General features: G+C 41.0%; 1 protein-coding gene across 1 annotated transcript in view; it reads right to left on the bottom strand.

The window, feature by feature from the left end:
* Positions 1-16,922: 16,922 nt before the first annotated feature.
* Btc (betacellulin) overlaps positions 16,923-27,341 on the bottom strand; it is a 55,187-nt gene continuing 44,768 nt past the window's right edge. Inside the window, exons 3-6 of the mRNA XM_004833908.4 lie at positions 25,894-26,011; positions 20,701-20,847; positions 18,270-18,380; positions 16,923-17,053 (exon numbers count right to left, since the gene is read on the bottom strand). Coding sequence (XP_004833965.1) covers positions 18,272-18,380; positions 20,701-20,847; positions 25,894-26,011 — 374 coding nt within the window. The 3' untranslated portion in view covers positions 16,923-17,053; positions 18,270-18,271. The remainder of the gene's footprint in view (positions 17,054-18,269; positions 18,381-20,700; positions 20,848-25,893; positions 26,012-27,341) is intronic.

Raw genomic sequence — 27,341 nt, 5'->3', positions numbered from 1 at the left:
TCAGCTTTCTGGTTTACCCTTCACAATGCCTGCAAGGACATCTTCCTCAGCTGCACATCTCAGCATGTCACTTGTCCCCAAACCTGGCATCTTCCAGTCTAGTAAAGCTAAGGTATTAGCAAGCATGCCAGGTGCACTGTTGCCCTGTCCTGCTACTCCAACAGCCTAGTTTTAGGTGTATTCCTTAATTCCTTTTAAGGATTGTCGGGTTCGGCAAATAAGAATTACAGGATTGGACAGATAAACAGCAATATTTAGAACACATTTACCCTAACATACTATTAGTTTTTTATCTGGAATTTAAATCTAACCAGGTGTCTATCTCTCATCTGGCAGCACCAATCTCTCCTTCAGTCTCCAAATGTGTCCCACATTTACAAATCCATACAATCCTGTCTGTGACAGTTGTTCTGTTCAAAAGGATTCTCCTCCTGCCTCTCTCACTATTGATTTCCCACACATCCCACAGATTTTTTTATCAATACACAGGATCCAGGTCCTCTTCCTTCCTGAGACAGACTGTGCCTAGGGTGCTGTAGCAAGATGCACTTAAGACTTCCCTGTGCCCTCTCCTAAGGTGCTCTTACTATAGACAGGACACTGTGTGATACAACTCAAGGGCAAGGGGCAGACATTCTCACCTAATATAATAATATCAAGGTATTCACTTTCAAGAAATTGATTTATGAATTCACTAATAAAAGGAATGCAAATTTTTCCCTGCAGAGAATGGATTCCTTCTGCACATGGGAGTCAAGCCCTGCTGAAGGCCTGGGATGACCCTGAGTGTTGCCAGTTCCTCCCTCTCCATCCTGAGCTGTCACAGTGTGAATAGTCATCAGAGGTGACAGGGATGCTCCTTAGGTCACTTTAAGGGAAAGTGGGAGAGGCAGCATGTGGCACAGGAAGAGAAGGGGCAGCCTCTGGGTCCCGGTCTGAAGCTGCGCTGTCCCCCTCCACTGTGGGGTCTCTAACACATTTCCACCCAGACAGTCACTACAGGAGAAAGGCTGATTTGATTCCAGCTTGATCCCTCTGAAAGAAGCCAAAGATATCCTCTGAAGACACAAACACACTGGAGAACATGAGAACTACCACATGGACAATGCTTTATAAGCATTGTCTCAATGCTCTCTGCCTCGTTTTGCATAGAAAGATAACTTACTGAGGGTTTTATGAGGTGGCCATTGTGGTAGGAGTTGTATTGTTCACGCACACTGGGCATGACTGCTAATTGAGATTGAAAAAAAGCATTTCTCTTCCCTCAGGGAATAGGTACACCTCTGGGCTCCTAAACCATGGACTTCGAAGCAGCAATCAAGCAATCCAAATTTTATCTGATCATGAACAGAAAGTTGCTGCATAGAGTGAGGGACCAACTGCTGAAATCATAAGCAAGACCTCAAGTCTCAATCCCCCTCCATCTTGGTCCTCAGAAATGAGAGAAATGGGCTGTTTGTGTTTAGGTTATTGATAAAGGGAAGGCAACACTGTTGTCTGATTGCCTGAAGCAGAAAGAGGGCCAGGAAAAGGGGACCAGGCCCAGAATCATGGGCCCCTCTGCTGATCCAGATAAACAGAAGGACAGGCAGGGTGACTGGAAGCCTGGGGACACTGTGGCCAGGGCAAGGCCTGACTCAGGTCCCCAATGAGCTGCCTGCCCCAGAGCAGAGCACTGACCCCAGGCAGTGGAGACCCAACTTCTGTGGATGGTGACACAGCCCTGAGGCAGGGGACCTCCTTCCTGGCCCAGGCTTGCCCCCTCAGGGTGGAAGACAACTCAAACAGGGGAGGGGGCCCTGTCTTCTCCGAAATATAACTGCAGGTACAGTCACCAGTGGTCATTGACCTCCTGCTTGCCTTGTGCTGTTGCCCTCAGTTCCGTTCTGGTCTCCAACTCAGAGAGCTAGGACCATAACTAACACGGTGCAGTCCCCTGCTGAAGACAGGGAAGAATTCCATAGACATGGGTCCTATACCAAATGCAGTTAGCCCATTCTACAATACTGGTCTGCTGCAGCTAGGATAAGCTCCATACAGAGGTGTAATGGTAAACTGTGGGGAAAGTTTAAATTTAAAAAAAGACATCACAGTGAGAGACACTGCCATTAATTCCCTCAAAATCCTCCTCCTTGCTCCGAGTATATTTATCCCACTGTCCGTGCCACTGTCAGAAGCAGCAGCTCTAGAGTTCACTTTGCTGAGTGTCTTTAGTTCCACTGTCCTGGCTGCATCCTTGATAAGAAATGGACATGAGCAGTGGGCTAAATGTGCTTGATATGAAGAGGAGGATTTTGAGGGGAATAATGGATCTTGCTCATGGAAAATTACAAGTAGAAGCAGGTAATTTTAGCCACCTGGACTGCTTTTTTGTCCACAACCAAGGTGCACACTTGTGCTGGCCCCAAATTTAAGGGGTTACCAAAAACCTCAGTAATGAAAAGAAACATAATGAAAAGAAATAACTAAAATTCATGCCCAAATCCATGATAAACAAGATATCAGAATTAAACAAATGCAGGCTGTTGTACTCATTTTACAACCTTTCATTATTTTGTAATGGGGACAAACTGTTTCCAGACTCCCTGCTGCAGCTCCCTGCTCTGTTATGGTCAGGTGCATAGCAGGACAAATGTACAAGGGCTCACAATGGTAATGCGAACAGAGTGGACAATGCGAGGACATAGAGCCATGTTTTCTGGTAATTTTTCTTTGGATATTTTGATCATAGTATACTGAGACACACATTGTTCCTCTTTCCACTGGTGACATTATGGTCTGAAACAACACTGTTGAAAACTAATTGTGTTCCTGAGTACCAACTTACACAATGCCAAGGACATACACTGTACCCAGTATGGTATGAAATTGTTGGTGTGTGCTTGCTTTGCCACAGAAACCCTAAAGGATATTTTTACCTTTTAGGCAGAATACATTCTACTGAAACAGACATTCTAGGTAGATGACAAGATCTATACTTGTTCTAGTCATTACTATCCACAAGTTCAATGACTTGGGCATCCAGTTTAAACCAGTAGAATTAGCCACTCCCAAACTGTCCAAGACCTTTGTGCCTCCATTCACAGTGGTACCAGAACTGGAATGTCTCCTCCCCATACTCACTTACCTTGTCCCATGGACTCCCCCTGGCCTAGCTAAGGTGGTTCATCTGAGAAATCTTCCCTAATCCCTTAATCTGTTTTTTATACAAGCAAGGTCTTCTTTATACACATAAAACTCTCATTTTCTCTATTGGAGGATAAAACTTTTGAGGGCATGGACTAAGTCTAGTTCATCTTTTTTCCAGATATTCCAGAATACATTTAGCACTTGGCACATTCTATGCCTGGAAGTAGATATTCAATATTCATTAATGAATGAATTATTTGATTTTGCACTATAACTATTTGTGTATATATATTTTCTCCCAATTGAAATCCTACACACTCTTTCTTATTCTCCCTTTAACTTTCCCCTTAGACTTAGAACAATTTTGTGTGTGAACCCATGGTCAGATTTTTGTAATATTTAATCAATTGACTTAGAATAATGATATCTGGTTTTAAACATGTAACTGGAGACAAATAAAGTGATGATACTACTATACCTCAAAATACCTGAAGTAAAACAACTTCAGTATCGGAACATTTTATAACATTGACCACTTGGCAAGTGTGGATCAGAGTGGCATGGCTGCAGGCAAATCCCAGTCAGAGCCCTGACCAGACACCAGTGGCTCAGGCACACAAGCCCAAGCCAAAAAGCTGCACAGGCACACAAGCATCAGTCAGAGGCCTGCCCCATACCATCAGTAAGTGCGCGGAGACCCTAGCCAGAAGCCTGCTCAGACATCAGGGACTGCAGTGCACAGCCCCCAGGCAAAGGTCTTCCAAGACAACAGCTACATAGGTGGGAGGCCCTAGCCAGAGGTATGCCTAGATACATCCCAAGTGTGCACAGGCCCCAGACAGAAACCTGCCCAGACAACAGTTCAGCTCAGGGATCCAGAAGGCAATCATTCTGAACCCATAAATTGGTAAACAGGTAAGCAGCAGAGAAAAGGTTGATTGGTGGTTTGTTGAGTATTGAAGACCACTGGGTGAACAAAAAGTTGCCCCAACAAAGGCAAAGCAGGCTGCATCTGTTGAAATGAGAAGACATATAAACAAGTCTCAGAACCAGACTTCCAGATCACCTAAAGCAACACCAAAGGGAAATGAGATGGAACACTCTGATGGTCAACCACCTGGACTCCCTGAACCGGCAACAAAAGAAGATCTGTAAAAAATGAAATCAGAAATAATTTCTAAGATAACAACAGAGATTGTGCCCATAGTACAAGACATGATTAGTAAATCTAGAGCAGACACAGATAAAAAAAATAGAGGAGCTGGGGAACATGATGGAATCCCAACATAGGAAACAAACAGAATCCATAAAACAGATGCAAATAGATATCCAGATTAAAAACTCCATTGAAAGTTTGCACAACAGAATGAGCAAGTGTGAGATATAGAAGATAAGATATAGAAGATATAGAAGATAGGATTGCAATTAGTGACCAGGAAAAGAAAAATTTCTCAAAAATACTAAGGGACAGGCCAGGGATTTAGCTCAGTGCTTCTGCCACCTGCCTTGCAAGCACAAGGACTCAAGTTCAATCCCCAGTACCAAAAGAAAAAAAATACTAAGGAACAAAGAAAAATCAATCCAGAAGCTCCCAGACAAAGCAAAGGAGAATAACATAAGACTGATAAAAGTCAATGAACAAACAGGAGAGAGGGCAGATGACATAAAAAAATTGTTCACAAAAGTAATGGCAGAAAACTTCCCAAGTAGGGGGAAAGAGCTTCACATACAGATAAGTGAGGCATACAGGACTCCAAATAGCCATGATAAAAAAAATCTACACATAGGCATGTAATAGTTAAGATTCCAGAAACCCAACAGAAGAACAACATTCTAAAAGCAGAGAAAAGAAACAAATTCCATACAAAGGAAAGCCCATCAGAATCACAACAGACTTCTCAACACAAACCCTCAAGGCAAGAAGAGCTTGGAGTGATATATTTCAAGCCCTAAAGGAAAACAGCCTCCAACTCAGATTGATGTACCCTGCAAAACTATCTTTCAAAATTGATGGAGAAATAAGATACTTTCATGACAAAGAGCACCTTAGGAAATTCATGAATACCACACCAGCACTCCAAAAATATTTAGACAATATCCTAGGAAAACACAATGAAGATCACAACCCCAGGAAGCCCAGCAGAATGAATCCATCTGGCACAACAAGAAATTAAAGCAAAGGGGGAGAATCCACCAAAAAGAAAAACTCATGACAATGATGTCAATGTGTATCAGTTATAACCATCAATGTCAATGGTCTCAATCCACCAATCAAAAGAAATAGACTGACAGAATGGGTCAAGAAGCAAGATCCAACACTATGCTGCATACAAGAAACACACTTCAAAAAAAAATACAACATACAAATGCTTTTGAGGTCCGGGGATTTAGCTCAGTGGTTCCAGCACCTGCCTCGCAAGCGCAAGGTCCCAAGTTCGATCCCCGGTACCAAAAAAAACCAAAAAACCAACATACAAGAAACACACTTAATTCAAAAAGAAACTTGTAGACTGAAAGTGAAAGGGTGGAAAAAATACTCCATGCAGCATGAACTTGAAAAAAAGTAGGAGTAGCTATGCTCTTTGCCCATCAAGCGGACTTCAAACCAAAACTGATTAAGAGAGACAAAGAAGGATACTACATCCTTTTAAAAGGTACAGTTCAAGAGGAAGACATGATAATCATAAATACATGTGCACCAAACACTATTGTGGCCAACTATATAAAACAAATACTAATGTATATGGAAAATGAAATAAGCACTAATACAATCGTAGTGGAGGACCTCAACACCCCACTGTCACAAATAGATATATCAACAACACAAAAAATAGATAACAAAATACTAGAACTCAAACACAATCTTGAATGAATGAACTGAACAGACGTTTACAGAGTGTCCCACCTCACAAAATCAGAATACAAATTCTTTTCAGCTGCACATGGTTCATTCTCCAAAATAGACCACATACTCACTCATAGAACATGTTTAAGTAAGTTCAAAGGAACTGAAGTCATCCGCTGCATATTATCAAATCATAGTGTGATGAAATTGGAGATCAACAGCAAAAGAAACCATAAGAATTTTGTAAACACATGGAAATTGAACAACACACTTCTGAATAGCCAATGGAAATTAAGGAAGAAATCAGACAGTTTCTACAATTAAATGACAATGACAGTGCAACATATTGGAATCTATGGAGCACAATGAAGGTGATCTTACCAGGGAAATTCATAGCAATGAATACTCATACTAGGAAAACAGAGAGAGATCAATTAAACAACTTGATGCTGAACCTCAACCTTCTAGAAAAAGAGCAGGACAAACCCAAAGTTCATACAAGGGAGGAAATTATAAAGATCAGAGGAGAAATCAATGCAATGGAGACTAAGAGAACAATACAAAAAAAAAATGAAGCAAAGAGTTGGTTCTTCAAAAAAATAAACACAATTAACAAACCCTTATTCAACCTTATCAAGAGAAGGCCCAAATCCATGCAATTAAAAAAGAAAAGGGTGAAATTACCACAGACCCAGCAGAAATCCAGATGATCATCAATACCTACTTGGAGTACCTACATGCCAATAAAATGGAAACACAGAAGAAATGGACAGATTCCTACATATGTATGAATTACCAAAGTTGAACAAGGATGACCTAAAAATTCTAAACAACCCAATATCAACCAATGAAATTGAAAATGTAGTTAAAATTTACCAGCTAAGAAAACCCCAGGTCCTGATGGCTTCATTGCTGAATTCTATAAGACATTTAGAGAGGAACTACTGCCACTACTGTTTAAACTCTTCAATGAAATTGAAAGGGAAGCAATACTCCCAAATTCATTCCTGGAAGCAAGCATCACCTTGATCCCCAAAGCAGAGAAAGACCCAACCAAAAAAGAGAACTATAGGCCAATCTCACTAATGAACATAGATGCAAAAATCCTTACTAAGATACTGGCAAATAGAATGCAGAAGATCATCAAGAAGATCATACGCCCTGATCAAGTGGGATTCATCCCAGGGATGCAGGGATGGTTCAACATATACAAATCAATAAATGTAATATACTATGTCAATAGAGCCAAGGACAAAAACCATAGGATCATCTCAATAGATGCAGAAAAAGCATTTGACAAAGTCAAACACACATTTATGATTAAAAACCCTACAAAAAATTAGAAGAGATGGTCTCTACCTCAATCTGGTAAAAGCCATCTATGAAAAGCCAACAGCCAATATCATTCTAAATAGTCAAAAACTGAAATCCTTCACACTAAAATCAGGAACAAGACAAGGATGTCCACTATCACCACTCCTGTTCAATATAGCTTTGGAAAAATTAGCCATGGCAATGAGATAAGAGAAAGAAATAAAAGGAATAAAGATAGGAAATGAAGAAGTCAAATTGTCATTATTTGGAGATGACATGATACTGTATGTAGAAGACCCCAAGAACTGCACCAAAAGTCTTCTTGATTTAATAACCAAATTCAGTAAAGCAGCTGGATACGAGGTCAACAAACAAAAATCAATAGCTTTCCTCTACATGAACAACAGATTCACTGAGAGAGAAATGGGGCAAAGAATTCTTTTCACAATAGCATCTAAAAAATTGAAATACATAGGAGTCAGCCTAATGAAAGAAATCAAATAGTGCTACTCTGAAAACTATAGCACTCTGAAAAAAGAGATCAAAGATGATATCAAAAAATGAAAAGACATCCCTTGCTCCTGGGAAGGAAGAACCAACCTAGTGAAAATGATCTTACTCCAAAACTACTATATAGATTCAATGCAACCCCAATTGAAATCCCAGCAGCATACTTCACAGGCCTTGAGAAAACAATCCAAAAATTCATTTGGAACAAGAAGAGACATAGAATAGCAAAAGCAATTCTAGGCAATAAAGAACAGGTAAGGTGTATCACAATCCCCAATTGAAACTATACTACAAAGCTACTGTGATAAAACAGCATGGTACTGGAAAAGAAACAGACCTGAGGACCAGTGAAACATATCAAAAGATGCAGAAACAATCCAGACACACTCAGCCATCTCGTCTTTGACAAAGGAGCCAAACATCCACATTGGAGGAAAGATAGCCTCTTTAATAAATGGTGCTGGAAAAACTGGGTTTCAACTTGCCAAAGATTAAAACTAGACCTTTATCTCTCACCATGCACTAAACTAAAATCAAAATGGATTAAAGATCTAAATATTAAAATAGAAACTCTGAACCAGTTGGAACAGAGGTTAGGTAGAACTCTTGAAGACATGGGTGTAGGAAAGGATTTTATGAACAAAACCTCAGTTGCCCGTGAACTAGCACAAACAATCAACAAGTGGGATCTCTTCTTATTAAAAGGCTTCTGCACAGCAAGAGAAACCACCAGCAGTGTGAAGAGACAACCCATAATGTGGGAAAAAAATCTTCACCTGCTTTTCCTCAGGCAAAGGTCTACTATCTCGAATCTATAAAGAACTTAAAAAGATCAGACCTCCCAAATTTAAAGACCCAATCGAAAAATGGGCATCTGAAATGAAGAGACATTCCTCAGACAAAGAAGTAGAAATAGCAAATAAATACATGAAAAAATGTTCAACATCACTGGTCATTCGAGAGATGCAAATGAAAACAACGCTGAGATTCCACCTCACTCCAGAAAGAATTTCTGCTATCATGAAATCAAGCAATAACAAATGCTGTTGGGGCTGTGGGGAAAGAGGAACCCTGCTCCACTGCTGGTGGGAGTGTAGACTGGTGAAACCACTGTGGAAATCAGTATGGAGATACCTCAAAGAACTAGGACTGGAAGTCCCATTTGACCCCTCTATTCCCCTACTGGGAATCTTCTCCAAAGAATTAAAAGAATCATACCACAGTGATATATGTGCACCCATGTTCATAGCAGCACAGTTTGTAATAGCTAAAACTTGGAAACAGCCCAAATGACCATCAACAGGAGACTGGATAAAGAAAATGTGGTTTTTTTATAAAATGGAGTACTACTCAGCCATAAAAAATGAGAAATTAGAGACATTTATAGTTAAGTGGATGCACATTGAGGCAGTACTCTTAAGTGAAATAAATAGGACACACATGTATAAATACTGAATAGTTTCTCTGGTGTGAGAAACTGAAAGTGTAAATAAGGACTAAATGTATAATAGGTAATGTGAAATAGGAAGAAAAGGGGCAAAGGGGAAGGAAGTGGGAGGGGTAGGGGAAAGGGTAGAAGGGAATGGGATTAATATGAGAAAATGGAAAAATAGGAACAAAATCTTTGTAAATAGGGAGGACTGGAGGGGTTGAAGGGAGGGCTGGGCAAGGGTGAAAAATAAGAACCAAGAGAGGTTATGTAAAGGTGCAAATTTCCAATGATGAATGTCATTATATTGTATACCTAAAATGTACCAATGATTAGAATGAATAATCGATAATGCAAAATAGGAAGAAAAGGTCCAAAGGGGTAGGGGTAGTGGGAGGGGCAGGGGAAAGGAAAGAAGGGAAAGGAAAAACGCTGAGAAATGGAAAAAAAATGGAAATAAAGTCTTTGTAAATAGGGAAGGGTAGAGGGGGTGAAGGGAGGGCTAGGAATGGGGAAAAATAAGAACCAAGATGGATTATGTAAAGGTACAATTCCCAATGAGAAATGTAATTGTGTTGTATACCTACAATGTACCAATAAAAGAATTTAACAAAAAATAGAAAAAGAAAATGTGGGGGTTTTTTTAATAAAATGGAGTACTACTGAGCCATAAAGAAGGAGAAATTAGTGACATTTATAGCTAAATGGATGCACATTGAGGCAATATTCTTAAGTGAAATAAATAGGACACACATGTGTAAATACTGAATAGTTTGTCTGGTGTGAGAAACTGAAGGTGTAAATAAAGACTAAAAGGTAAAATAGGTAATGTGAAATAAGAAGAAAAGGGGCAAAGGGGAAGGAAGTGGGAGGGATAGGGGAAAGGATAGAAGGGAATGGGATTAATATGAGAAAATGAAGAAATGGAAACAAAGTCTTTGTAAATAGGAAAGGATGGAGGGATTGAAAGGAGGGCAGGGGAATGGCGAAAAAAATAAGAACCAAGAGAGATTATGTAAAGGTTCAAAATTCCAATGATGAATGTCATTATATCGTATACCTAAAACATACCAATAAAATTAATATAAAATTAACCACTTATCAATTTACCCTGAGCATCTCTTAGGTAACGCATTTGTTTACATACTGACTACCCCAAGCATTTCTTGGTCAGGAGTCATTTCCACCAGTAGATTTTTGTATTAAATTAATTTGATAAAATTGTTGTGTTTATATATCCTATTATATTCCCTTATAAAATTTATGGAAAGATGCAATTGTTGGTCATCCTGTATTTAAATAATTGGTCTTGTAAGTAGTTAACACTGCCACTTTGATGTTTTAAAATTACTATTTTTTCATTATCATAAAGATAAACATTTGTCTAGTCCATTCCCAACAATGACAAATTCCAGATTGGTAGAATCTAATTAATGAAGTTACATTGAATTCAGCAGACTCAGCTATGTTTAACTAATTTTTGTTATTGATAAAATTTTTCTATCTGTACCCATTTTAAAATTTCAGGAGAAAAATGTTTCCTTGATTGCTTACCTCTTCATGTTCTGTGTTGTCTAGAGATGTTCCGACCCCAACATGTTGGCTTTTTCTGATCCGTCTGCACACAGTGTATTATGTTTCATGTCCTTTTCTCAGACTCTCAGATATTTCAGTAGATTTAAGAAAAGAGAGCTGAGCCTGCTAAACCCAGGTGAAAGGTTGAATTAAAACAAGAAGTTTGTAGGTTGCTACAGAATTCTCAGGTTTTATTATAGTCCAGTTTTTCACTTTTTGAACTATTTCAAAGATATATATATATATATATAACATAGTCTTATATGATTTATATAATATGTATATTACATAGTCTTAGCTATCACTTATTCAGCCAGTCCATGGAGTTCAGAACAATACCCTGTCCCCCCATCAGAAACACTTCATGCACTTTTGTTTCAGAGATTTCAGAGTGGGAGAGACTGAAGTCAAGGTGACAAGGATGCTGCACAAGCATCATGACCTTTGACCTGAGCTTCCTAGCTCTGTGCTCACCATGAAGGCCCCCTGTGTACACCCAAAGCAAGGGGCCATTTCAGGTCCCTGTTTTCAAACTCACCCTTGATGCTGAACATACAATACCAACAGTATCTCACATATGTCAGCTACAGCCTTTGCTTATTTCTAATGGCATTGTGGTGGGTTTCCTTCACTGTTCTCATTGGTTTCTCTTATGGGAAGTAAAGGTAAGAGAGACAAGAATGTAGGAATATAAATGATGGATTTTCTCAGAATTAGTCACTGAGGCAGAATTCTTCCCCTAAACATGGCCTGTTTTGATGGAATAGACACATTCCTTCACAGGGATCATAAATCCTTAAGAACACAGACTTTTCACCATGTCAGTATCATGACTCAATTTCAACTTGAGAACTCCTTGTTTTCCGTAAGATGATGACAGAATATCAAAATTATCGGTACCCCAGTATCATTACTCTTACTGGCTGAGTGATGGTAAGACAGCACTAATTGGTCTTGTGCCTAGAGAGTACTTTATTCCAGCTGTCAGGCTAGGCCTCTTAGGGGCATAATCTTAATTAATCCTCTTAACTCACTCCCTTAATTATTTATTTTGACTTTTCAGATCAGCCCAGGGCCCCACAGTTAGGTAGCAACTGGGGTTGAAGCCCAGCTCTGTATGAATGAAGATATTATGCTGATAGCCTCTGTACTGTAAGACTTAGAGGCAGATTTTCCCATGCCCACAGGATTTCTGTAATGATTGTAAGCACTGGTTTGGTCCAAAGTTCAGGTATTTTAAAGTCCAGATGGAATAAGAAGGCAGAGGCATGGTAGTATAGTATTCAAGGATTAGGTTATCTTTACTTTGAGTAAAGCAAAAACCAACCAACCACACAAAAACCACTATATAAATGACCTTTAGAATTGCTAGTTCTGGCTCACTGAGTAAAAACAGTGTTCCTAGGATGTGAAAAAGTATGTACTAGAAAGAGTTTCCTCTTAATTAGCTTACCCATTGCAGTCTTTGGAAAATAGTTTCAGAGAGCAAATCAGATACAGTTTTTTTTCCTCTTTCAGTTCTCATTAATACCTTCACACTGCTCCTCATTGTCTACCTTGGGTCACAGAGTTTCAGAATATTTCATTATTCTCCATACACAGTGAGGAGCATTAAGGAGTTCTGTGTTTGTGAAGAACTGTGTTTATTTCTCTTTCTCTTAAACTGAAAAGATGAAGAAAGCAAGCCTCTTAAAGTGCTTCTGTTGCACTTTACTTATGTAATTTAAATTTGGCGAGAATAAGAAAACATGTAGGGAAAACTTCTTTAAAAACATTTTTGGCTAACGTTTCTTTTAGAACCCAAGTTCTGACCATAATTGTTCATTAAACATATCTTGAAATCCACATTTTGAAATTTCCAGAAACAATTCTGTTTACCTCTTGAACAATAATCACTGGTATAGTTTATGAAGTTACATAGTTTACACATGTTTCTAATGAAGAATTCCAAGCACCAATAACTGACAGGTCCTGGGGAGAATGAGAGGGTTACAGAAGTGCCACCTCAGTGTTACTGTAAGACACATTCCTAGGGTGCAGTAGCAACAGCAAACAGACACTGTGGGCTTTTTGAAAGTCCGACTCTGTTTTCTTCTGCAAGAAATGCTCAAAGCACGGAGCAATCTTTGAAGAACAGATGCCCAGTCCAGCACCAATATTCACTGGGCATTGCCAACAAAAGCATAAATAAAGATTTTTACACTAAAGAAGCATAGTTGTACTTTTTGTGTTCTTGCTAGTCATTAGTAAAATACACCAATTATTCAGGGTGAAGAGGAACTCACAACACCTGCTGTCCTCTGGGTTCTTCTGTGAGAGCTTATCTTGTGTTTCATGATGCAAGACAACGGTTTAAGATTTACGACAATGTCATGTAGGTGACACAACTTCTTGGATATGTCTTGTTTTAAATTCTACACTATGAAGATTACATCCACTAGAAGATAAGCTCAATAATGTCATTTTCTTTAAAACTGTTTTATGTAACTGGTTTAATCACAAGAACTAAAGTATCTGGCATTTGATGGGCACTTAATGGACATTTAATACTTGACTATGAATGAATGAATGGTAATAATGCTCCAATATGTCCAAGCTATCTTAACCATCAGGCACAGAACGTAATCAAAAATGGTCTTTTGATGGCAGTATCTTGGTATTAAAGCCATAGGACTGAAATATGCCCTTAACTTCCATCACAAAACTGTGCAAACTGGGTCTCGTCTAAATAGCAATTTATTTGAGTTAGAACATCTTATTTCAATCTCTGTGTAACTTGCTCTTACTATAGGCAATGAAAGAGAGTAGAAAATTTGAAAGGCCTAAATAATTCACTGCAGGAAATAAAAAGCTTTAACTCAGCCTATCACTTAATTGCACAATACCAGCAAGACCAGGACAATCTCCCTACCACCCATGTGTCCACAGACTGCCTGCCATGCCCAGGGCACCTGGACCAAAACACAAAGCCCCTGCTTCCCCGCCCCCTTCCTCTGTTTCCTTGTGGCAGGGTCCACTGGTCCCTGTGCTCCTTGAGTTTTTGGTAAGTACTCAAGAAATGTTGGCATTTGCCCAGGATTTTGGGCAGAGATGTTTAGAGCTCATAGCCTGTGGTCAGTTCAAGTGTAATGTCCTCCGGGAGCCAGCAGCATGCCCAAAGGCCTCACAGCCAGAGAAGCTAATGGTATAACTTTCAATCAGAGGCTGAGAGCCCAAAGTTCTGATGTCCAAGTGAGCAAAAAGAAATCTACCTCCCTCATAGAGAAGACGCTGGCTTCCTTCTGGATTTGTTCTCTCCAGGTTGATGGTGGCAGTAAAGATAGGTCCTCCTCTCCTGGCCCAGTCAGACTCACAGGCCAGTTTCCATGGTAGTGTGTACACCAAATAATCCACCACCAAGCTCCAGGCAAGCAGCTACCTGAAATCAGCCATCACAGCACCAGTCTGTATTGAAATGATCTGTGCACCGCCGGGCCCCTACTCAGCTCCTAACTTCTGGAGGGCTACATCTTACACCTCTCTGGGACTCGTCCCAGGGGGTGGCACAGCTCCTGGAATACAGCGGTCCTAATCAATGTTTGCCAAACCCTTGTTCCTTTTCTGTGCTCCCCAAAATGGCTGCATGGTAAAAGCTACATTTCATTGCTAGCTGTGTTGTTTCTCCAACACAATGCCAGTACTGTGCGACAACAATGGTTCGCTCTTCCGTTTCACAGAGAAAACTGTCCACAGTCTGAGGATGCACCTGAGTTCATCATGATCTTGATTCCAGGAGGGGAGAATTAGTTTAAGCCAAATGAGAAAGCTGTTGTAGAGACACGAATATGTCTCATGGAACCCACAGGCAACAATGAGGCTAAGACCCGATGATGGAGTAACCAGTACAGGGACTTCAGGAGCAGCACGTCCCATACTTTCTCCACTGAGTTGTTCAAATCTTTTCTCTCTCTCTGCTGACCAAGTCCCTTTGCTTTCCTGGTCCACTTGAAGCAAAATATAACTATCAATAGCTTCAAACACACATTTTATATTTCAGGAACACAAGCAAGATGGATTTCAGTTCACATTCCCAATTTTCTCAAATGACTCCAATTGGCCCGGCCTCATTAAGTGCCCTCCTCAGACAACTACATGCAGCTGGAGGTAGAGCTCAACCATACATCCCAGGGACCCGCAGACACACCAGAGGGTGGGTACCAGGCTTCCCAGGGCTTTCGTGTTTAAGGAAAATGCAATCAGAATGGACCATTCCAAATGTATTTGTGAATGTTTTCTATAAAGTATGTTTTTAAAGCAATAATGTTCAAATTTTTTCTATTATTAATTAATGGTACCAATAGAAAATGCCTAAGTAAAAACATATTTGCTTTGTTTTAAAAATAAATTTATTTTATTATATAATATTGATAGTTTACATAACCAGTCTTTTAATGTATGCAAAAAACAATTATAAAACACATTTTCAAAAGACATGAAAGTGCTTGAAATTCTTTCTTGATATCAGAATTTCAGAAGGCATCATTAAAATTTTATAATCTAAACAATTTTCCCAAGCCTGAACTGGCCTGAGAGATTTCATTGGTCAACCAGCCTCAGTCCAGCAAAGAAACATTCCTGGATTGCTTAGTGTTTCTAAATGCTCCAAGGGGGCATTTCTCTCAAGCCCTTCAGTATCAAAGAAGACTGAGGAGCTAAGGGGCAAAAGGATCCCACAGGAGACCGGAAATAAAGCAAAAATGACACTAATAAGTTGAGTACAATACTGCTTCAATGATGACCATTAAGTCTGAAGGAAAAATAATCAATGTTGAACATCACCAGTTGTGCGACTGTGCCCTAACTGGTAGCTGAGCTTTTCTGCGTCACATGTGAGCACTCAGAGCAGGCTCACTCAAACACTGCGCATGCGACAAAAGGATGCATGGCTGGGCTTTGGTGTGAACACTCTGCTTCATGTTGGCTATGGAACCCACATTACAAAGATTCTGATGAATATTTTGCTTGGCTGATGGTCACAGATTGCAGCAATTTGGGGACATCTTTCACTCGTTTTTGTAAGTGACTCATCTAATCAATGTAAAGTCAGGCATTCTATGGAATATTGGCTAAATCCAGATTTCACCTTTTCAGGGTTAACACAGTCTTTACTAAAAAGGCCATGAGGCTGAAGGAGCGTCTGGCAGAATTGATCAAGTAATGGATGCTGTGGTCATGATATTGGTGCCCCCAACCTCACCTGAGACCAACGCTGTGTGCTATTGTGAAGAAAGACCAGAAATGGTCACAACCGGGGTCTGCCTGAGGCCTCGGATGCTGTCACCAACATGGACAGTCTCTTCCCGGGCAGTCATTTAAGTACTTAGAAGTATTAAGCTGAGCATTAGTACTTCAGCAGGACTTAAGAAATGCCAAGCATTTGCTTACCCAGCTTTATTCATTACTCTAGTTATGGAACAGTTCTGTTTGCTTTGGTAATGCAAGAATTCATTTGAGTTACTGAGACTTCATAGTGAAGCAAAGAAAGGTAAGAAATGTCAACTCTATGAAAGGAACAATGATCACACCCACCCTGGCTGGGACTCTGCACCTTGTGTCCTTGCAGGAATATGGCCTTGACAGTGAGGAGCACAAGGGGCAACAGAAATCCTGGCTTATGCTGTTGGCTTAGGTGACGCCAACCCAAATGAACAAAGAGGCTAATGAAGAGCACCAACTTCAAAAAGGGATAGACTTAGTCTTAATCCTAGCCCTGCCGATTCCTAACTCTTTAGAGCTAGGCTAGGTTATGTATCTTCTTTGGGCCTCTCCCAATCTGGGAAATGAGAATCATAATACCTTTCTCACAGATTGCCAAGAGGACCAAATGAAATAATATATTTCAAACCCTTAGCACATAGCATGTGAAAACAGTAGCTTTATTGATAATTAATTTCCTAAGATCTAAACTCCTTGCCACTTTTCTTTTTTACTTGACTAATAATCCTGGTGACAAAACCTAAGTGGAAATTTACTGAAACGTCCTGTTTTGTTGTTGTTGCTACCTAATGAGGTGCTTTTTCCCAATTGCTAGACTATAATTAAATTATTAGTAGTAGTAGTAAAAAATGACAGTAAACAACACAAAGTTAAAAATAAGAAGTACAGTATTTAAAGTTCATTTCTACAAGTTGTTTTCCTGAGACGTGTTCCTTCTGTTTTCAAATGAGCAAGGCAGTGTGTAGCTTGGACCAGCCGGGAGGAAACTTCATGGCCTGTGGGTGAAAAGGTAAGAGCGATCACTTAAAAGAAATATACTATATAGCAATAATAGTGGTAGTAAAAATCCAGAGTCAGCATTAGTGTTTCTTTGTAACAAGGAAGGAGCACACTATAATTCCTCCATGGGCATATACAGTATTGTACCTAGGAAGCTCTTGGCTGCTGGAGGCAGGAGATGGTACTACAGAGACTGCTGTGGGCCACAGCTCCATCATGCTGGCTGTGCACAGGGAGCATGAGGCCCAATTGCTATTGGCCATTTGAACAGTGAACAGAAAGAGAAAAGTCATCCACTTCAGTGCGCATCTGGTCTGACCAGGCTGGAAGCCTGCTTCACCTCTGAGCTGCCACTCACAGGAGCCTTCATGCTGCTCCGACTCAGAGCCAGTCTGAGCTGGACTCAGTGTGACCACCACCAATGCTGTGCTGCTTGGTCCTGCTACTCTGCACCCTGTCCCATCTATCCCACTTTGTCTCCAGTGTGCTGACTGCTGTAGATCACATCACCTGCTCTGTGCCTTCGGATTCTGGTTGGGCTTACTATTGGAGGCACCTGCTAAGAGGTCTGAAGGTTGGCAAGGAGAGCTAGGGATGTTTCACTATTTCCTCCTCTGTCTCTGCACAGGCTCCAGTGGTGCCTATTCCTGCCACAGCTCTGCCTCCTGCCTGGCAGGCTCCTATCCCGAGCTCCTCAGAGTGCCAGGTGAAAATTACCCCAATGGCCGAGGCACAGGAGGGACAACAGCTCCTTGTCATTGCTGCTGAGAGTTTCAAGCTCCCCAAAGTTCCCTTAGGCTGCCCATGGGCAACCAAAATCTCTTCCATGGATGACCTGAGAGGACTCGTGACCCCTGCTGGGACCCTGACTGAGATGACACTGAAACAACACTCAGCACATAGTAAATGCTTAGTGAGTGTAAGTGAAAATACCTGGCCTCTAGCCCCTCAAATGAGAATGAAAGAAACAAAATAACCACAACCCCCATGAAAAAGTAGAATGCATGCAGAAGAAACATGTGACATGCAGATTATGTGCAAAAGAAACATATGACAAAGTCCTTTGTTTGGGCTACAGTTCTCTGAAAAAGCCACCAATTTATTTTTAAATGTTTTAAAACTTAACCAAATTCCTGCCGGAGGTTATTAGACCATCTCACTACTTAGAGGTCACTTGGACAGTTTCCTATCTGCCAAGTCCACCACACTTACTGTCAAGCAATATTAGTTTCTTCAACGCCTTCATTTAGAGGAGTCGTATCTTTACCCAAAGCTTCCCTTTCTTCTTCTTTCTTCCTTTCTTCACGATGTTTCTGAAGAGGACTTAGAAAATAACATGTCAGAAATTAATCTGGGCCTGTTAATTCAAGCAAATATAAAATTATTCAACAGGAAAGCCTGTGATCTTATTTCTAGACTGTTAAAAATGCGTAAGTTCATTTTTGCTTAAATATTTTGAGCTCTCCTTTAACACATCTCTTTTTCTAGGCTCAGATGATAGCTACAGCAGGCAACAGTGTGGGTAGAGAAGCGTTATCTAACAGGAAGACTATGCAGCTAATGGTTGATGGAAATTAGTTAGGGCACAAGACAAGTTTCCAGGAAACGTCATTTTACAAAGTAGAACAAGGAGCATTATTCAGAGTGTAAAGAAAAAACTGTAAAAATTGTAACAAGCATTAAAAATAAAGTGACAGCAGCCTCTGGATATATTAATTAAGCTTCTACATACTTGAATCTATCAAAGTGGTTAAATACTGTATTCTGCACTGTTTTCCAGTTTCCTGGAAGTGCCGTTAGAAGTTAGTGTTACCAAATAGCCCATTTTTCGGTACAGCCCACTCATCCTCTGCCTCAAATCGGGCATTATAAGTATTTCCTACCACCATAAAGTATGTAAAATCAAAAATATTTTTCAATTTTATAGTTAGAAGGGATCCTATAGATTAGCTGGTCTAATGCTTTGGTTTTACACAAAATGCAATTAAAGTTCCCAGATGTTGAGAAATTTGTGCCAAGTCTCAGAGACACAATGGCAGAGCTGATCCAGGAATCAAAGACATGTTCATGCTTGTGTTTTGATGCCCAGGACACTGTGAAGAAAGGAATTTCCAGGCACCCTCTGTTGGTATGGGCCACAGCGCAGAAGTAGATGCAATTGTTTAGGAAGCTGGACCAAACAGGCCCTCTCTTCAGTGTATGTTTTTGGCCCCTTTGTCAAAGACCAGAGGCTGAATGTGCCTGGGGTTGTTTCTGAGCCCTCTGTTCTGCTCCATTCATCCACATGCCTATTTTTGTGGCAGGACCATGCTGTTTCTATCACACTATAGCTTTGTAATATAACTTCAAGTCCAGGACTGTGATACTTCCTGCTTTGCTCTTGTTACTCAGGAATTTGTTATTCTGAGTTTCTTCTGGTTCTATATAATCTTAGGACAATTTTTCTAGTTCTGTGAAGAATGCTCTTGGTATTTTGATTGGAACTGCAATAGACATATATATATATATATATATATATATATATATATATAAATAAAATTTTTGGTAAAATGCCTATTTTGACAATATTGGTTCTGCCTATACAGGAACAGGGAACACTGTAGCTCTATTTCCCAATGTTCTTGTCAATCTTTTTTTCAGAGTGCTGTACAAAGGTTTTGATTGTAGAGGTCTTTCACTTCTTTGGTTAGGTTAATTCCTTGGTATTTAATTTTTTAAAGCTATTGTGAATGAGATTATTTTCCTGATTTCTTTCTTGGTGGAGTTGCTGTTGGTGTATAGGAACGCTATTGATTTCTGTGTATTGATTTTGTATTCTGCTACTTTGCTGAATTTATTAGTTCTTATAGTCTTTGAGGAGCTTTTTGGGTTTTTTTGTAAAGGAAGGACTGCATTGTCTGCCAAGAAGGCTAGTTTAACTTCTCCCCTTTTTGCACATACCCTTTTACTTCCTGCACATATCCCCTTGCCTGACTGCTCCAGCTCCTGTTTCAAGTACTGCATTAACAGGAGTGGTGAGGGCAGACAGCCCCGAAAAAGAAAACACAACAGAGCCTGGGCTGGCTCTTCATGTCAGGAAGGCAGACTCTAGTCAGGTGGTTTTTCCGCATACTGTAGGGTGGCTCTGCTGTGATTAAAGAACAGGTGTTAAAGAAATTGGCTTCATTGAGAAGTGTGCCATGCCACTCTGCCTCAAAGAAAAACCAAGGCATTTCCGGCTCCCAATATTGTGGTATGTAACAAGAACTAAGGGAGGATGCTGTGACCACCATTTGCACATAAAATTATTTAATGTGGCCAACCTAGAAACAAATGTTTGTTTTTTCAATGGTATTGTGTCATAGCACATTTTAGAAAATGAAAGTCCTAGTTAGCCTAGTAACAAACACAAAATGGACCTGACTTTAGGACAAAATGATTAGCTATAACTGAAATATTTATACAAGTTTTGTTTTAAATAATAATTTAAGATGATAAAAATTGCTTTTTATGTGTTTTATTATAAATACCTCAATAATGATAACAAATCTCAAAATGTGGATTTATTCAAATCAAAGCAAAAGGGAAAGAGAAGGTAGGAAAAAAGCAATAAGCAACACACTATTTCTCAAATTTACTGAAAACTAAGTTTAAAAGTACTTACTGACAGCATGTGCAGACACTGATGACTAGAATGATAAAAATGACCATCACTGCTATTAAACAGATCACCAAAATCTGTCCTCTGTCTCCTCGCAGGTAGAACAGGTCAACTCTCTCACACCGGGCTCCAGTGTAACCCTCATCACAGCTGTAAAACAAAAGCAAGCAAAGGCAGCAAGGTAAAAACTCGAGACTTCTATGAAACTCCACCTCATTTTGAAAGACTTCCTGACATGGATGCGGAACACAGGTCCTTTGCTCAGCAAAGCTTTCCCCACTCATTAGCAACTTTTCTTTCTTTGCTTTGCTGATGCCCTGCCATCACTTGGATGTTATTAATGTATCTAATATAAATAAAGCCAGGATAGTGACAGATTACTAAAATATGTGTTGGAACTGTAATCCTTGTTTTGAACAGAAGGGGATGAAAATGTCCCTCCACACATCCCCAGTGCTTAAAAACCTCCCTGACAAGGAATTCAGAAATCCCCAGGATTTCCCATTTCATCATAGGCCAATGTGCACAATTTCAGCATGCCCACTCGCTTTTATAAATAATTTTAAAATGACATTGCTTGGGGCTGGGATGCACCTCAGTGGTAGAACACTTGTCTAGCAAGTGTGAAGCCTGGACTCAATCCTCTGTACCACCAAAAAGTAAGCAAACAAAAATTACATTGTTTCATATAATCAAACACAGTAATGTATATGAGAGCTCATAGCCCAGTGACCAAAATAGAAAGTCCCATAAATATCCTACAGAATCCCTCTCCCATTCCACTTTCATGCTTCTGCTTGGGAGGTCCTGGATTAGGTAATGTTCTTTCTTACTCATGCATTCACCCTTTCACCAACCACATCCCCTCAGAACAACTCAGGTCCTGTACTAGCCCTTCTCCATCTGCATCTCTAGATCAGTTAGCTGCTCTCTCCACTGGCTTCTCATGGCCTACTTGTATTCATCCTCTGGCCCTTTCAAAAGGGAGTAACCAGAATCAACCAGCTCTGTAAGTGGAGTCACCACTTCCCTATAACCTTAGGAGAACAGCAGCTGGTGTCCTAGACCTGCGTTCCAGTTGTCAATCTGTCCCACCACCCTGGAACCCATCTGAGCAATGCTAGAAGAGGTAACAGCTTGATGTTCTGTGGACGACCCATAACAGCATCAGAATTGCAGCAGAAGCTTCAGAGATACCTAAAGATTTTCCTGAGGACCTTTGAACCAACCTGTCTTTTGTAACATCAGCACCCTTGTGTTGATATTTTCCCTTGTCTCTTCAGATGCATAAAACTAGCTATATGCATAATTACCTCAATGTCAGAAAGATTACATTCTGCAACTTGAAAAGATTTCTGTGTGGCCTCATTTTTCTCCAAGAAAGTATTCCTGGCCAGGCTGTTCTATAGCTATGCTTGACAAGAGCCATGGCAGTTAATTTCCACAAAGCTCATATTTCTCAAGTAAAGAAATCCTTTAAGGGCAACATTGTAGCAGAGCAGTGCTTCAAAACCAAAATGAACAAAACCTCAATAACAATCATCAATTGAAAGGTGAACTGCAATGAAACAAAGACAGAAGATGCTCAATGCTATCTGTCACAAAAGGACCCCAGGACACACAAGACAGAACTGCTTGCAGCATGATAACTAGGTACCTTCATTCCAAGGTCAGAATACAGGGAGGGAGCTTACGAATATCTGGAAATATAAAAAGTCTGTTGTTCACAGAATTGAAATTGTGGGAGGATCATTTTTAATTGCATGTAGGAAGATGTTTTCAAAACTTGTTTTAAGAATGTATTTAAATCTTACAAATACATATTCTCTTCCAATCAGCATAAATATTTCTTTAACAAATGCAATAAATATGGCATTTTTAAACAACAGCTTTGCCCATGAAGAGCCCAATTCCTGGCTGAGCTTTTGGAATGTTTTCCCAATTTTGCTCCCTGGTTCAGTGGCTGAACTGTGGTTTGGTTGAGTTGCTCAGTAAGCCACAGTTCCTATAGGCTATAACCAGGAAGTCCTGCCAGAGAGACAGATTCTCACATAGTTATGGTGACTCTCAGGACATTCACTCTTCCACAAACCGTGAGACTGTCAGCTGTTGCCCATGATCAGGGAGTGCCTCTCCATAGGGAGGAGGAGGAGGAGACAGGAAGCAAGCGCCACACTCACTGAATGGTAAGTAGACTATTGAATAAGTACCTTACTGAATGATGTCTGGTAAAGTGAAAGTGAATACAACTTTGGAGGATTCCATGACTCTTGAGAAACTTCAAAATTAGGCTTTGCAATCACTCTCCTGAAATAATCAAAATGTGTAGATATCAACGGGACTGTGACAGCAGCCTTCGAGAGAGGTGCTTGTGTGGACCTCAGATAGCAGGTGAAAAGACTGCAGTGCTGAGGAGCGGAGTGAGTGGGGCAGGGATTCCAGCACGGGCGTCTGGCTCAATGAAATGTAAATGAACTGTTGTGTATAAATTATTAAAAATTACATATCTAAAAACAGGTGACACACTTTCCAAAAAGGTACTGACAAGACTAATAGAGGATATGAACTCTCTGAAACACATTTAGTGCGCATGTGTGTAAAAAAGGAGTCCATAAACTCCTGTGATCCCAAGTAAAGGGGACATTTTTGTTTTCCCAAGATGGCACTATCACCGATAGCAAAGAGTTTGGCCTGAGTTTCGTACAAAAGCAAGCCACCTGAAAGGCCAGGCCTGGGTGCTATTATACCTGCCACTCTTCCCAAGGGTATAGTCCTAAAATGCTTGCTCTCTTTTGGATCATTATATACAAGTTGTGTTGCTTTTATTATTTGGCTTAATCGTCAAGTCTCGAGAGGAAAGTAGAGTATTATTTTCTCCTTTTATAGATGATTGAACAGATGTAGGAAAGACAACTGACCCATGGCTACCACCTCGTATGGTGGATGAAGGCAAAGCCTGACTTTAGGTCTCTTGACTCTAGAATCAGTACCTGGACCTTTATGTCATGCCACCAGCATTGGTTCTGTATAATTCTGCTGCAGGGACAATGCTCCCAGCTCTAATGAAGGCTGTTAAACTTGGCATTGTACTCACAAATGGGACACAAACAGGAATAAGCACGAGCCCAGCCCACTAGAAACACAGTCAGAGCGGACCTTCAAAGAAACCAACAGCCTCACTCCGGTGGATGCCCGCTGTCTACAAGTGGGAGCAGATGGCAAAGCAGGGGCACCCACCTCAGCACCTGGAGGAAGCGCTCGAGGAGGACTCAATGTGAGTCCTGGAGGAGCTGGTGTCGGTCCACATCTTAAACCATCAATGGGAAAAGCTCCCAGCTGTGAGAGGAGCTCCCACAAAAAACCAGTAAAGAAGTGGAGAGTTTTAGAGGAACATTTGAGAGGTGCGGCTGGAAAGTTAAGCCGGGATCAGAGGAATGGTGGAAACCCCAGAAGTGAGCTTTAACTTCCCAGGGCACAGGACAAGTGTCAGGTCACACCTGTGGCAGGCAGATCATACACTGTGGTTTTCTTTCCAAAAGCAGTGATCTTAAAGAACAATAAATGGGTGAGCATATGGATCAGTTACAGAGATGCTCTGGGTAAAAGGGCACTCATATTTTATTTTTTTAATTATTTTTTTATTTTTGTATTTTTGTATTAAATTCTTTTATTGGTACTTTGTAGGTATACAGCACAATTACATTTCTCATGGGGAATTGTACCTTTATATAACGCATCTTGGTTCTTATTTTTTTCCCATTCCTAGCCCTCCTTTCATCCCCTCCACCCTTCCCTATTTACAAAGACTTTATTTCCATTTTTTCCATTTCTCATCATTTTTCCTTCCCCTTCTTTCCTTTCCCCTGCCCTCCCACTACCCCTACCCCTTTGGACCTTTTCTTCCTATTTTACATTATCGATTATTCATTCTAATCATTGGTACATTTTAGGTATACAATATAATGACATCCATCATTGGAAATTTCCACCTTTACATAGTCTCTGTTGGTTCTTATTTTTCACCCTTGCCCAGCCCTCCCTTCAACCCCTCCAGTCCTCCCTATTTACAAAGATTTTGTTCCTATTTTTCCATTTTCTCATATTAATCCCATTCCCTTCTATCCTTTCCCCTAGCCCTCCCACTTCCTTCCCTTTGCCCCTTTTCTTCCTATTTCACATGACCTATTATACATTTAGTCCTTATTTACACTTTCAGTTTCTCACACCAGAGAAACTATTCGGTATTTACACATGTGAGGGCACTCATATTTTAAACACAGTAAATAATTAAATGAAATTTTTTAAAACTCTACCTTTCTTAACACGCACACGAGCACACGCGCATGCGTGCACACACACACACTTTCCTACCTGTTTTACAGTAATAATTCAGCAATTCTTATCCTCTTCAAAGAATTATCCTTGCATATTTCTTTTGCAAAATGAACTTTATATAATTAAAATTTGAAGAAGCCTATGACCTTTCAAGTTCCCACAAAAAAGGATTTGGAATCACTCAGATCTTAATGGAAAAAATGTAAATTGGAGAATATATGGAAGAACATAACCATTCTGTGAATTTCAGATCCAAGGAATCCCCTTGTTCCTCTGACAAAAGGTCTCAGCAGCACGTTAGAGGACATCTCTTTATCAGAAAAGGAATGCTAAACAGATGCTAAAGCTGTGTGTGCCTGAGTAAAATTAAACTTGGGCCTTCACTCTGTGAAAAGCTGGAAGGAGAACCTTCTCCTGGTTCCCACTGTGCTAGACTCTGCTTACAAACAAAGCTGGCATCTTTGCACATGGCTGACACTTGCAAGAGTAGCTTTTACTTTGGCAGCAGCTCCTCCATATTTACATTAAGGACCAGCCTCCTAATGCTGCCAGGAGAATGTGTTTCCATGGGAACCACCCAGGCAATTATTGAAGCTGAAAAGCATCCTAACCCTGGACAGAATCAGCTTCGCTTGCCAAGGCAGTGAGGACGGCCCAGCCTGGACATGGATCCAGCTCCCACGCTTGTGTTTCGGAAAAGTGTGCGTCAGCCTCTCCATAAGCAACTTGGACCAGGCCCTGGACAAGAGGCCAAGGGCAGAGTTAGGCAGAGCCCTGTGGACAGATGGCGTGGTGAGCTCAGGCTTTCCGAGGCCCACCCCGGAGGGCACCACCTCTCAGCAGGCTGTCAAGCTCACTTACATGCAGGAGGGTGTCTGCTCAGCCACCACCAGGCGACATCTGCCCTTGATGCAGTAATGCTTGTACTGCTTGGGGCAGCGGGAGAAGTGGCCTTTCCGCTTCGGCTGTGTGGTGGGGGCTGGAAGAAAAAAGAGAGTTGGATCTGTCAACTCACTTTGCACACTTACTCAGAACTGAGCCCCATTCTTATCATGGCTTTTCTGCAGACCACACTTCAATTTCCCATCTCTCCCTCTCCTCACTCTGAGATAAAAGCCAAACTTTCATGGCTACAGAACAGGTCTCAAGATTGGATAACGAGGATCTGGGTGGGGATGTTTCATATCTAGTTAATATCTGTGCAAACCACCTCTCCGAAATGTCGGTGTCATTTAACAAGCAGTGCTTGGGTGTGACAGGTAGGAGGGCTTTCTTTTTATGACTGTTATCAGAACCCTGCTAGAGGAAGAAGTCTGCTGGCTGCTGGTGTTGTTGCTGCTGCTAATTTCTACCCCATGAGCGTGCACACATGGGGCAGGGACAGAGTCCCCATGCGATCCACTCGCTGCTCACACACCAGCCTGCTCGCTGACCACACAGCCTTCTGAGGTGAACACCATCTGAGCCTCCAGCTTGTAGACAGCACAGCACCACGCAGAGAGGAGGCCACCTCCCAGGGTTATATGTCTGGGGGTGGCAGCCCTGCCCTGGGCCCACACTGCCAGCCACATCCCTCTGGCGCTCTTGGGACCAGCAGCCGAGCCAGCATCTGTCAACTGAACTCAACCTGTATGTCCAGAAGTCACACTCATCTCCTCTCTTCTGGCCCACAGATGCCTTCTATTGCTCCACACTGACTCCCTTGCCTACCTTTTAGAGCCTTGACTGTCCCACGTCCTAACTAAGGACAGTGATATGTAACCATTGTCCCACCACTCACGAATAAGAGGGTTAATAATTACAATTGCTGACTGTACAGAAATAATCATTAGCAGTCTTGTTTGTTGATTGATTGAGAACTGACATATGCCCACATCAGAGACAACAACTAAAAAGCTGGCTGCAGCCCAGGTTAAACTGCCCACATCCACAATAAGCAGCAGCTTGTGTGACCACTGTATAGCACTCAGAAAAACCACACAGCATTCACTTTGGAGGCATCCAAACTGGGTTTGCCACAGCACATTGCATCACAGTAGCACTAAACAACACTTCTGTGATGGCCATGGTCTCTGAATGTCCTAGCACTAGGAAACAGGTGCATACAATCGCACAGACCACAGGGAGAGAACCACAGAGGAGACCCACAGGGGACACTGGATGATCTCCAGGCTGCACATCGGTGACGCCAGGATCCAGTACAGTCATCCTTCTGGATCCAGGGGATTTGGTCCCAGGACCCTTCCAGATGCCTGAATCTGAGGATGATCCTCCCCCTTGTGTAAGGTGAGGTAGTCTTTGCACAGAAC

This window comes from Heterocephalus glaber, unplaced genomic scaffold (genome assembly GCF_053883595.1).
Source record: "Heterocephalus glaber isolate CG9 unplaced genomic scaffold, H.glaber_assembly_v1.0 deba00001504, whole genome shotgun sequence".
Taxonomy (NCBI): Eukaryota; Metazoa; Chordata; class Mammalia; order Rodentia; family Bathyergidae; genus Heterocephalus; species Heterocephalus glaber.
Note: the sequence above shows the minus strand (reverse complement) of the source record. Positions and strands in the feature narration are given on the sequence as shown.